Source organism: Lichenostomus cassidix, chromosome 2 (genome assembly GCF_008360975.1).
Source record: "Lichenostomus cassidix isolate B80296 chromosome 2, HeHo_3.0, whole genome shotgun sequence".
NCBI lineage: Eukaryota > Metazoa > Chordata > Aves > Passeriformes > Meliphagidae > Lichenostomus > Lichenostomus cassidix.
The window spans coordinates 104,084,383-104,096,981 of NC_139482.1; the positions used below are offsets into that span (position 1 = coordinate 104,084,383).

The 12,599-nt window shown below is 42.1% G+C and overlaps 1 protein-coding gene across 1 annotated transcript in view; it reads left to right on the forward strand.

Annotated features, from left to right (window-relative positions):
* Window positions 1–10,332, forward strand: part of COLEC12 (collectin subfamily member 12) — a 97,813-nt gene extending 87,481 nt beyond the window's left edge. The window contains exons 5-10 of the mRNA XM_085052656.1: window positions 5–1,051; window positions 2,462–2,950; window positions 3,071–3,207; window positions 3,881–3,990; window positions 5,684–5,829; window positions 7,016–10,332. Of these exons, the coding sequence (XP_084908782.1) occupies window positions 5–1,051; window positions 2,462–2,950; window positions 3,071–3,207; window positions 3,881–3,990; window positions 5,684–5,829; window positions 7,016–7,035 (1,949 nt within the window). The 3' untranslated portion in view covers window positions 7,036–10,332. The remainder of the gene's footprint in view (window positions 1–4; window positions 1,052–2,461; window positions 2,951–3,070; window positions 3,208–3,880; window positions 3,991–5,683; window positions 5,830–7,015) is intronic.
* Window positions 10,333–12,599: the final 2,267 nt, after the last annotated feature.

Consider the following 12,599-nt stretch of genomic DNA (forward strand, 5'->3'; position numbering starts at 1 on the left):
ACAGATGACCAAGCTGGACAAAAAGCCTTGAATACTAACACTGAACTGTCCAGCTTCAGATCTGACATTCTGGCTCTTCGTCAGCAGCTTCATGACATTGCAGAGAAAACTACCAGAAACAAAGATACACTGGAGAAGCTGCAAGAGTCTGGAAATATGTTAGATGATAGACAGAACCAAATGAAAAGTGCCTTAGATAGTACCTCTTTCATGATCGTCAGTGTCAATAAGACTCTTCAGGCATATACTGGCTATATCAACGATCTTCAGCAAGACACAAGTAATATACAAACAAACCTGCAAAGCCAAGTGCATTCTCATAATGTGGTCATCATGAACCTGAACAACTTAAACCTGACTCAAATACAGCAAAGAAATCTAATCAGTGTCCTGCAGAAGTCAATGGAAGATACAAGCTCGGCTATTCTAAGAATCAAGAATGACTTTCAAAATCTGCAGCAGGTTGTCCTTCAGGCCCGCAAGGACACTGACTGGCTTAAGGAGAAAGTACAGAATTTACAGGCTTTGGCTGCCAACAACTCAGCAATGGCAAAAGCCAACAATGATACACTTGAAGATATGAACAATCAGCTCAGCTCCTTCAGTGGGCAGATGGAGAACATCACCACAATTGCCCAAGCCAATGAACAAAGTCTAAAGGATCTTCAGGAACAACATAAAGGATATGAGAACAGAACTGCTTCCAAATTCAACCATCTAGAAGAAAGGTTCCAGGTCTTCGAAACCGATATAGTCAGTATTGTCAGCAACATCAGCTACACTGCTCATCACCTACGGACACTGACGAGCAATCTCAATGAGGTCAGGACAACTTGTACAGACACCTTAAGTAAACATTCAGATGAACTGATTTTTATGAACAGCACACTAGCCAATATTCGCATAGACTCTGCATCTCTCAAGGTGCAACAGGATTTGATGAGGTCAAGGTTAGATGTTGAAGTTGCCAATTTGTCAGTAATCATGGAAGAAATGAAGCTGGTAGATTCCAAACATGGCCAGCTCATCAAGAACTTCACTATCCTACAAGGTATGCAGCTCCTAATGATGTGTGTGTGCTGAATTCTTGTTGCATTACTTCAGTTCTGTGGAAGTTAGTGCATGGTAGTACAGAGCCCTGGGGTTTTCTCTTATCTAATCCTAAATAATAAGCTTCGGAAATGTACATGTAGTTTGAATTTTCCTTACTATTTTTTGTATGCCTTTTTTACATAGCTAAAATGGGGATGTTGTGAAAGAAGGTTCTGACTTAGCAAAATTTTATTCTGTCTGACTGATTGACTGGATCTGCTTTTGATTTAGTTTCTAAAATAAGTGAGTGAAGGTGTGGAACCTCAAGAAACCAATCCCCACTAAGGAGGAAATAGCTAAAAAATATATGTTGGACTATTCCCAGAAAGGTCCACCCTTACTGAAAAACAAGTTGCTATTTCACTTTAAGCCAGTTGTAAGTCTGCCAGAAAACATCCTACTTTGCTTAGTTTTTAATCCTGGGATATTTTATTTTCTCCAGAAATAAATAGCTTCAGGTTTAGGAGGTTTCTCCCAGCCAAATATTATCCCAAATGAAAAGAACACTCATATTTCAAATCTTATGTGAACCAGTCAGGCCTAAAACTCTAATCACAAATACAAATCCGTTGCTCCAAATAAACTAAGGCTGCATTAGAGCCAAGATTACATGTCAGTAACCTTAACCATTCTCATTTCAACCAGGCCTAAATGATTCCAGCTTGGAAATCTATCTCTGGAGGATTTGAATTGTGTAGATTGGTCCTGGGGGTGGGAAGGTAATGACAAGGGATTTGCTCATCCATGAACAGAATCCCAAATTGTTTTGTTGCTTATTGCTGTCATGGTATTGCCATTTCCTGTCGTAGGTTATTGTTCTCTGTCTGGTTATAGCTGGCCAAATTGCAACCTCTGGTCCTTCCCACCATTGGCCTATTGCTCGCTATCCAACATTCTGTCTCTTTTTGACATCCCAACAAACAGACCAACAAACAGGATCAGGAGAAAAAGTCCTGGGTCTAAGAGCAGAGAGATGAGTGTAGGAGTGGCAGATGAGACAGTGGCAGAGTGAGAGAAAAGGACGACATGCAGGACTGGTGCATCAACAGTGCAGAGTGCGTCTTGCAGGGACTAGCACCTTGGCTGGTCACCTGGGGCATGGTGTCACTGCCCAGTTCACATGACTGGGTGCATCAAAGTATCTTCTGTATCCTGTATTTTGTGCAGGTTAAGGAAAGAGCAACAGTGTATAGGACCTGGAAAGCAGCTGCACTGTTACAAGTTCTGGTGGGAGCAGCTGTTAGCCTGGTTTCTGTCCTGTTAAATATCCAGTGTCACTGGTCTAAATTGTATTGAACAAGGACCCCACGTGGGCTTTTTGTTTTGTGTTCCGTGCATATCCTCACTTTGCATGTTTACATTGTTTCAGGTCCTCCTGGTCCAAGGGGACCTAAAGGTGACAGAGGTCCTCAAGGTCCTCTTGGCCCCGCTGGCCTAAAAGGACCAAAAGGAGAGAAAGGAGAGCCTGGACCACCAGGACCTGCAGGTGAGAAGGGCCCACCTGGGCCAGCCGGGCCACCAGGAGAAAAAGGAGGAAAAGGTTCAAGAGGATCACCTGGCTCCAAAGGTCAGAGAGGCTCTCCTGGCAAGACAGGTCTGCCTGGACCAAGTGGAGACCCAGGGCCACCAGGGCCACCAGGCAAGGACGGTCCACCAGGGCCTCAAGGCCCGCCAGGATTTCAAGGCCTGCAAGGGACTGTGGGAGAGCCAGGGGTGCCAGGACCTCGAGGACTACCTGGACTACCTGGAGTCCCTGGGCTGCCAGGTCCAAAGGGCCCACCTGGCCCACCAGGGCCGCCAGGTCCAGGGATGCCAATGGCACTGCAGAGTGAACCTACATCAGTTCCTGAGGCTAACGGTAAGCCATTAACACACTGCATGCTGTAGATGGGTATGGGTTCCTCCATTTATTTCTGGCCCTATTATTGGCCCATTGAGTTACTAATAACAGACTTAACACAAAAAATTCACATTACAGGTTGTTCTCCCCATTGGAAGAACTATACAGAAAAGTGCTACTACTTTTCAATTGAAAGAGAAATTTTTGAAGAGGCAAAGTTATTCTGTGAAGAGAAAGCATCACGCTTGGTTATCATCAACAACAAAGAGGAGCAGGTAATTACCTTCTCCTTCTGTTTTTCAAGGAGGGAGTTTGAAGTTCTTTAAAATGTAGAAACCACAAGATAGTGGGAAGCTGAGAGCATCATGAATTCATGTGGTAGAAGTAAACACATGGATTGACTCATTAGGATTTTGTCCACCCTCTGCCTGATCAGCAGCTTCTGCATGTGCAGAAGGGCAGTGTGAGCAGAGCTGGTGCTGACCCTGAAGGTGGTGGGGACAGAACAGTCAGAAAAGCTTCTGAGAATTGTAGGAGTTTTGAACCTTTAAATATGGAGTCCATTATGACTTGTGTACTATCAAAAATGTATCTTTTGCAGCAGTGAATATAATCTAATTTTAAATTGTGTGATTTAATACATGCAGCCTAGGACTAATTGACCCACAACAGCTTACTCTTTGGGGTTTTTTCAATTTGTATCTATAACACACTAGCTGTGACTTTAACCTAATTTTCATGCCTAGTTCTTTCTACCTCAATGCAAACATTGCAAGGGATTCTAATTTGGGCAAGGGGTCTCAAGGCCAACTCCTGAAACATATCTTCAGCTTAGAAAAATTTCTCTGTCCCTCCCTATTCTGATAACAAGATACTTATGAAACCAGTGTAGTTTATTGGCTCCAAAGAATGTTGTCCTTGTTATGGACTAAGATCTTTCTTTCACAGCAATGGATAAAAAGGCAGATTTTTGGGAAAGGCAGCTTCTGGATTGGACTAACGGATTCAGAGAAGGAAAATGAATGGAGATGGTTGGATGGATCCTTACCAGTTTACACGTACGTAAATAAAAAGCAATGCTACGACTCTTGCTGACACTTCTAAAATCAGCATCTAGAAATTATCCAGTGGATCCAGATGGTTGTAGATGCCACTAATTAAATTTGCTACTGAGGGCGCTGGGTTCTTTTCTCTCTCCCTTCTCCATGCACAAGGCTTCCTTTTCTTGCCAGGAAGAAAACTGAATGTTGAATGAAAAAATCACATAACTACGCAGTGCAGTGTTTCTTGCCAAAACGTTTGCTCCTGACTTTTATTACGAAGTTGAGATGGAAAGCACAGACAGTTTTACTGTCTTGGTTTGAATTTTCCTTATTTGCATTACAACTGGCTATAAATAGAGTACTCATTCTGATAAAAAATGACCAGTCTTTAGATAAAGCCCAAATCCAAGTGGAAAGCATTAAACACAAGGAAAATGCATGAAATGAGGGCGTCTATGCTTTGGCCAGCTGAGAACTGAATTGGCAGCTCTCCAGGAATCCTAGGGCTACACCTAATTTGTCCTAAATGGAACAGATTTTAACCACCCAAATTTTTAATACTGAGGAGTAGACTAAAGAGTTTATAGAGCTGAGCATGCTGGGCTTCAGAAAAACACGCTACACAGTCAGTCAGATGTTACGAAATGATTAGCTGTGATCTCACTGGTGTTCATTTAGATGAAAAACATGGAAAAAGTCAGATGCATTTCAAATGAGCCGTAATATTTTCCCCTTTTTCTCCTTTCCCGTTTTCATCTTTCTTCCTCTTTATGGCAGCACTGTGACTGACTCCCACTTCAGGCACTGCTGTTAGTAGATTTCCACTACACCATGGTTTTAGGTGGTCTGTCGTAACCTCCGAGTTGTTGGTTACAGATTTTTGGAGTATCTCATTACTTCTGGAAAGCTGTGTGTCCTCCCAGGTGCCTGGTTGGACACTGTGTCAGACAGGCATGTTTTTTAGCTGAGCATGGACCGTGTCAGCCAGCAATCACAAGCTCCCTTCAACAACCTGTTTCTTCAGGAAAATTGAGCTTTTAAGTCCTGAGTTTGGAAGCATTTCTCACTCTTTAAACAAAAACAGGATGAGGAAACACTTGCTGCAAGATTTTTTACTTGCTGCCTTCAATTTCACCATCAAAGCTAATGATCTCGAAAGATGTGTGTAAATATACTATGTGCATTCCTTGTAAGTCAATAGAATTCCCTACCCATCTGAGCATGTGTCTCTAAAACACAGGGGTCTCTGCTGTTCCTCCCAAGATGCCCACCTTTGGTGCAGCCAGAGACCTGAGTGCCTTTGCAGTGAGCAAGGGCAGGCTGTTGCCATCTCAGCAGTACCTTTGAGTCCGTGGGCTCTTCTCAGTCCCATCTGCCAGCAGGAATGCAGCGTGCAGGTTTTGCAGGCTTGGAGCAATGCACATGGAGCATGGAGCAACCCCACTGTGTGTGCATGTATACTCAGAAACTAAAATAAAGTTCATTGGTCTAAATTTAGGTCTCTGAGTTTTGGCAGCCCAAGGCCGAATAGATTCCCTTCTCTGTAATACATCTGTTTTCCATTTTCAGCTAGAGTCATGTATTGTTTGTTTCAATGTGTATTTCCCGTTCAGAACAGATCTCATGATGTTTTCGTTAATTTCTTGTGGTGAAAACCTGCAATGTGTGCTGTGTTGTGCAATCATATCTCTTGCTTTTTGGTGGAAAGAAACTGGAAAATCGGGCAGCCTGATAACTGGAGTCACGGGCACGGGCCAGGGGAAGATTGTGCCGGGTTGATCTATGCTGGGCTCTGGAATGACTTCTACTGTGAAGATGTTAACAATTTCATTTGTGAAAAAGACATGGACAAAGGTAAGCAAGGCCCTTGGTTTGATTATTTTGCCTTGCCCATAGTAAATGTCCCACAGCTAGAGGTGAGGTCTTGGCTAAATGCTATGGCAGTGCCTTGTTGAGGAAGAGGAGGAATCACATGTGGAGTACTTCTATTCAAATCCAAATAGAAGTGCTGGATTTATTGCACTTGGAAAAAGCAGCCTTGAAGTTGGCCTGGCCAAAGCAATGGCATGCTCTGCATCTTGACCATCTCCTGTAGGCTTTACATATGCCTAAAATTTTGGGCATGATTTGGCACATGCTTCAGATCCTACCCACATCCTACCCACTGAAACTGTCTTTATAGGCTCAGTGGCCACACAACAGGGAAAGCTGGCCTTAGGGTGGCTCAGCCACCAGCCTTCAAAAACCAAAAAGACTCTGTTTTGAAAGTTTGTGCAATAAGAGGCCCTTGGTGACTGCTAAGGAGATCTTAAAATTCCCATCGCTGCCAAGAGATGTCCCATGGGACTAAGAAGCTGGGTCCACAGGCTATAAGCATCTCAACTGTTGCAGCTGGAGTGAAGGACTTATAAAGTGCAAGTGTGGCCCAGCAGTCAGCCAGGTGTTTGCCACAGGGCATCTCTTTCTGTTGACACAGGCATTTCTGCAGGAGCAGAGGGCAGGTGGTTCCCATGGCTGCTTAGAGCCTGGCCCCATCATTGCAGAACATGGTCAAAGCTGGTGTTTGTGTTCATGGTGGGGCTCTGCCTGAAATGTTATCTCCTCCATACAACCTGTTTAAACATTGCTTTGCCAAGAGTGCCTGGCTGCTCCAGTTGGAAACTTGTCGGCTGAATTTCAATGAAGGCAGACATAAATGTCAGCTAGAGCCAAAATTACATCCCATGCATAGCCCCCTAAGACAAAACAGAGTGCTGAACAAGCTTTGTGTGTATAACTCTGTTTGGATGTCCAGAGTGAAGGACCATATGTAAGTAACAATTAAATTTATCCTGGTTTTCCTACATACATTTGTTATTTTAAGAAAACTTCATGGTTTACAAATATTTATCCTCCAGGACTTACAGGATCTGAATATGAGTCTGCTTTTTTATGTACCTCAATCTCTGTAAGTTTTCTTTCTGGAAATTTGTTTAATCTTCACAGGCTTTTTACAGGATTTTTTTTCTCTTTGTTTTTCTTTTTTTCTCTCATAATGTAGGGCAAATACTTGGAGTGTAATGGGCTGTGACTTTAAAGATACCTTCATATTAAGAAAATTTATGTAAAGAAGAAAATCCTGGGAGAGAACAACACTGACTTCCAAAATTGAAAAAATATGAAAAAAGAAAAAAAGCAAGCACTGAAAACTGGTTTAAAAGCATCAAGAAATTCAGCAGTAACTCTTCTTCAGCATCCTGTAATTATTTAAGGCCTTTTGACCCACAGCATCAGGAAATACCATTGGACTAATTCTGTTTTAGATTTTATTCCCAACCAGTAACCATGTCCATAAGCAACTTGTGTCTTCTGAGAAAAGACTGTCTATCAATCTGAGTAAGACTGTTGGTCACTCATATAGAAAATCACATAAAGCAATTGTGTAAACAGTTGTTTCATTTGCTAAAATCCCAAATGTAGGAAAATTATACAGATACACGAATATATAGATTTTATATAAATATATATATATAGTCCAACTCTTATCAATAATATGGAATATACTTTTAAGAGCTTTTAAAACTTTGTATTTTTGTACAAAATATTTGCTTTTTACAATTGTTCTCTTTTTTACTGACTTTTTTTACAAATATAGTGCACAGGGGCCAAAGAAAACAATAAAGGTACTAATAATTCATTAAGGTTTGCTGTCAGGCCTAGCTCAGCTATAGAGAAATATTTTTCCAGTTAGAAATATTTTTACTTTCCCAGATGATTTTTTCTGGTTAAATAACTTTTAAAGCAGATTTTAGATAGTGTTTTCCTTACTGTATGCAGTCTAGTCTGCATGTGTAACAATTAAATTGACTAAGGACTAGATACTCATTATAGCTCTGATCACAGCCAGTGTTTCATCGGGGTACTATGGAAAGACGATTTTAATAAAAGATCTCCCTCCCTCCCTCCCTTCCTCCCTTCCTCCCTTCCTCCCTTCCTCCCTCCCTCCCTTCCTCCCTCCCTTCCTCCCTTCCTTCCCTCCCTCCCTCCCTCCCTTTTTTCACACCTGCCTACCTGCCAGCCTACTATCCTACATTCGTTCCACTCATGAGAAAATGCCATAGAAGTAAATCTCCAATTTTTAAGAATTATTTTTAAATGTCTTCGTTCTTTCTCCCTCCTTGTAAGGAATTCTACCCCAAAAGGTGCCATACATACTGCAGGTCAAGCCCAGGTGAGAGACTTTATGAAAAGAGAAACAAAGGAACTGCCCACACTGAAATATGTTTGTTTTTAAGACAGATTTCAAGATTTGGTGAGAAAAACATGCCATACTCAGAAAAGTCTAATAAATTTGCACTTCTCCTAAGTGCTTTGTAAATTGATCTCTCTGTTTTCTTGGACCAGTATTTCTCTCCCAAACAAAGTAGAAAATAAAATATGCTGCAAAGCAGAAAGAGATTATATCATTACCCAGCCAGTTTCCTCCTCAGTCCCATGAGCCGTTGTCTAGGCAGCAGTGTTGCATATCAAGAATTTTAAAAATTAGCATGATAATTCATTAAGAGAAACCTTGGTATTTGTTTCCAGTTTTTATACTCTTTTCATGGCCACATGTTGTACAATGAAGGAAGTTGTTTGGGCTTTTAGGAAGAACTGTTTTTCCATTGCCTCCTGGCCTGCCATTTACCTTGGCTGAATTCAGATAAGTTTGTTGAAATACTCCAGCTCTGTTAGAAAGAGACAAGATTTTGTACTTCAGATTTTCAAATATTGCTCCTAAGACCAACCAATTAAAGACTGTTGCTTCCCCACATCTCACACTCCTCCAGTGTTTTAAATTTTAATTATAATTTTCTTTCAAAATACACAAAATATTACATTTGGGAATCTGTCCTGTGGGTACAGATTAGATATGAGACTGGAACAACACAAAAATTGCATCTGCTTAATTCAAAGTGAAAGGTCTGTGCATTACAGCTGCAGAAACCATGTGTCACCATCATGGTGGCAGGGCTTTTCTTCAGACAGTCTGGATGAGACTTTTCTTTTGGCTTTTTCATAAGGTTTTAAATACAACTTGATTCTGCCATGCACTGTCATGGTGTACCTAGATGTTGCACATAGACACACGCTGTAGTGTTTACACGTATATTTACACAGTGTCTGTGGAAATAATGTTAAACTGCTATTTTTGGATAATGAGGTACCAAACTAGTATTTGGCATGCCCAGTGAGCCTCACAAAACCTGGTGAGTGGGGCCTTGCAGAGCCACACTTAAGTGGAGGCAGTGCTACCTTTGTTTTGAAGGTTGGCTTATTTAAGTGAAATAAGCACATTTTGAGCATCTACCCCATGAAATTACATTCTTTGTGCCTTTTACCGATGTCACAGACTGCTGTCACCAAATGAAGTGAATGAAAAACCTCTGTTTAAGCCCAAGCTGTATTGCATTGTTGCCCAGATTTCATCCTTCTCTTCCTTCAGCAACAGCAGTGATGGTACATACATGAGATCAGATTATCCAAGAATTATTTCTGTCCTCCAGTCAGAGGAATGACAAGCTGAGGACACTGAAAAATGAAACGTGACTGGGCTCACACCCTCTGTTCACACACTTGAATCAAACACTGCAGATGATAGACAAAACTGGATGAAGAGGGATGCTGCAGTTGCGTGCCTGACGTGTCCAGTCATCCTTAAAATATGGCCTGAGCAGCCAGGCGTGCTGGGACAGATCATCTTTTGACCTAGTATTCTTGCAGGAAGGAAACAGAGGTGTCCAATGGCAACAAGCATTGAAATCACTGAGAGGACAAGAGAGCATTAAGACAGCTCAGGAACCTGTCACAGAAAGGACAGATTGGCAGGAGTGCAAGCAGGACACCAGAATGGGCCAAGAAATTGTCATTAAAGTCAGACCTGCCATTCTTTAACGGGAAAACATATCCATCAAATCTTTCTGTATGGTTTGAGTAATAATGCAGGTTAAATGGAAAGTTATAAGTGATAGCAAATTATTTTGTCCCACCTTGAGTTTTGGCTTTCCTTCTTATGCACGAATACTGTAACTTGTCATACTGAGCACACATTCCCATCATCCTTCTTGTTTTACATAACATTAAATGCAAGTTCATGTACCCTGACAAGCACTGGGACTGTTGGAAGAAAAAGAGGGAAAGGCAGAGAAGGTACAAAGTCATTGTGATTTACATTCAGTTCTGGATTTCTTAATGTAATTTCTGACTTGTTTCATTAATTTATTTGGAAAGCCTTCAGCTGATTAGAGCTTATAAATCTCAACTCTCATTTCCTTTGTTGTCTATAATTAATACTTGCAAATGTTCCAATAAAGGAATCACTAAGAGGAGACACAAAAATGAATGTTGTTCACTCTGTGCATGTGTGTGTAACCAAGAGGGATGTGGAGATCAGCGAGATGTGGAGCCAGAACATTCATAGGTATTAAAAATGAATCTGATGAAATTTTTTTCCATTAAAGCCTTCCTTTTCACTTACACCATCCTGATTCTAAACATGACTGTGACTATCTTATCCCGTAATTGCAGGTTTAGTGCCTTGTTCTTGCAGCACATAGGGGCTAGAAACATGGTTTGGAAGGTCTGATCTAAACAAGACCTTTAAGAATGGCTGAATCCCTTTACTCCTTACTGTCCTAGTGCACCAAACACTTCAGATGGCCCCCCAGGTGAGAGATGTCCTGAACTGAGTTGCATCAGTCCCCACATTAGCCACTATGATGGCTTAAACTGTCCATTTTTAATGGCTGATCTGGTCTTGCTATTCCTCCCTCTCTCAGGTGGCTGACCTCCTCTTTTAATTTTCTGTTCCTGGCAAGTAGCTACTCTGCTTTTAGCAAGTAGCAGGCACTGGTGTCTGATCGCTGGCAAGGCAAGGAGCTGATCAGAGGGCAGCCACTGGCTGTGGGAAGAAACTGCTCTGCAGGGAGTAGGGAAAAGGTGGCCTAGTCGACTCACCTGTGAGAAAACAGAACCACTTTTCCCCAGTGCAGCCTCCTTGCCTAAAAGCACAGCAGCTCATGCATCTGTAGCATCCCAAGGATACAAAACATCTCCAGCCCCAACCTCCAGACTTGCTTTGTTTTCCCTCCCTCATTTCTGCAGGTGTCTGTGTACCCTGGAGATGTTGGCTCCTCCGTGAACACCCAGCTGTCCCTGGGGCAGACTGTGCTGCCCTGTGCAGGTGCCAGGGCTCACACAGGTGACAGGCTAGCAGTGGAACAGCTGCCCATACCTGGCACTCCCCCCAGTTTGAACACCCTGGTCTCCCCAAGCCTTGGGCAGGAGTGGGAGGGGGACATTCCCAGTGCTTACCCACACTGAGAGATAGCTTGGGCATGTATAAATGGGATAGTACAGTGTCTTACAGACAAAACCCTTGCTCCCCAGAAACCAGGCCTTCCTAAAACCACAGCCTATTTGTTCATTCACCATCTCCGTCTCATGTTTTCCATGCTGTTTAGTGAAAAAAAAAAAACTTGGCTAAAAATTTTTTGAAACTTCTCATCTGTTTTCTTTCATATGGTGGAATACGTTTGTTTTTTCTTCCCATCTGGCTCAGAGAGGAAAAAACATTCTTTGATTTCTATTTCAAAATAAACTCAGTGTAATGCTACGAAGTTTGTGTGGAGATGTTTTGGGTTTTTTTAGACCAAAACAATAAAAGCAAATTACTGGGCAAATAATGCTCTTTTTAGAGAAGATCTTGCATGCCTTGATGATTTTCTTACCCAGAGAACTTCCCAGAGGCATGTAAGTATTGCCAGCCCCTTTTTGGGACTGGAAGAAAAAGGAGATTTTCAAGAATATGATTAATTTTGATGTCTCAGTTTGGGGGATTTTGTTTTTGTGCATCAGGGAGGTGATTTCTAGAAGTGACTTTTTCCAATAAAACCAACATTGGCATAGAGCAAATTATTTTTCATACACCTCAGTGAGGCAAGTGGGCTTTTCAGTGCTAAATTAAACAGAATGGTGTCCTTCCCCCATCACCCTGCATATGGGAGGCAGCCACTGCTGTTGCTGTTTTGGAGAGCAGAGCTCAGTGTGATCACAACAGAGGATCACTAGCGGAGTAGAGCAATGTCCTGTGTGGGTAAGAGTTAATACATGGCACTAAATTACCAAGAGACCCTTTGATCAGAAACAAGAAGGTTAAAGGACTGCTGACACTTATGACTCCTCTGCAGCTCAGCTTCAACAAATCTTCCAAAAAACATACCAACTTACACTTTAAAAATAATTGGAGGTTGCTTTGCCCCTTCAATCATTTGGGATGCTCTTCAAAAACTTTATTAGGAGTCTACTTTTAATAACTAGAGTGAATGCAATTAGGTCCAGTTTGGACACATTTGTTCTGGTTCCAGTGCTGTCCTTTAGCTTAAATAGCATGTCTCCTGGGACTGTCAAGTAATTGTAGTGGTCGGTGTGGAGCCATTCATCTTGAGACACAGTAAGGGGTGGTTGGGAACAAACACATCCCTCTGACCAGCTGGAGAGCCCTGATGACAGAGCCTGGCTCTGATCCCACTGTTCAGCCCCACAAGGGATTATCTGAGGACACTCTGGGCATCTTGCTGAATGGTGCAAGTTTCCATACTCTTTTT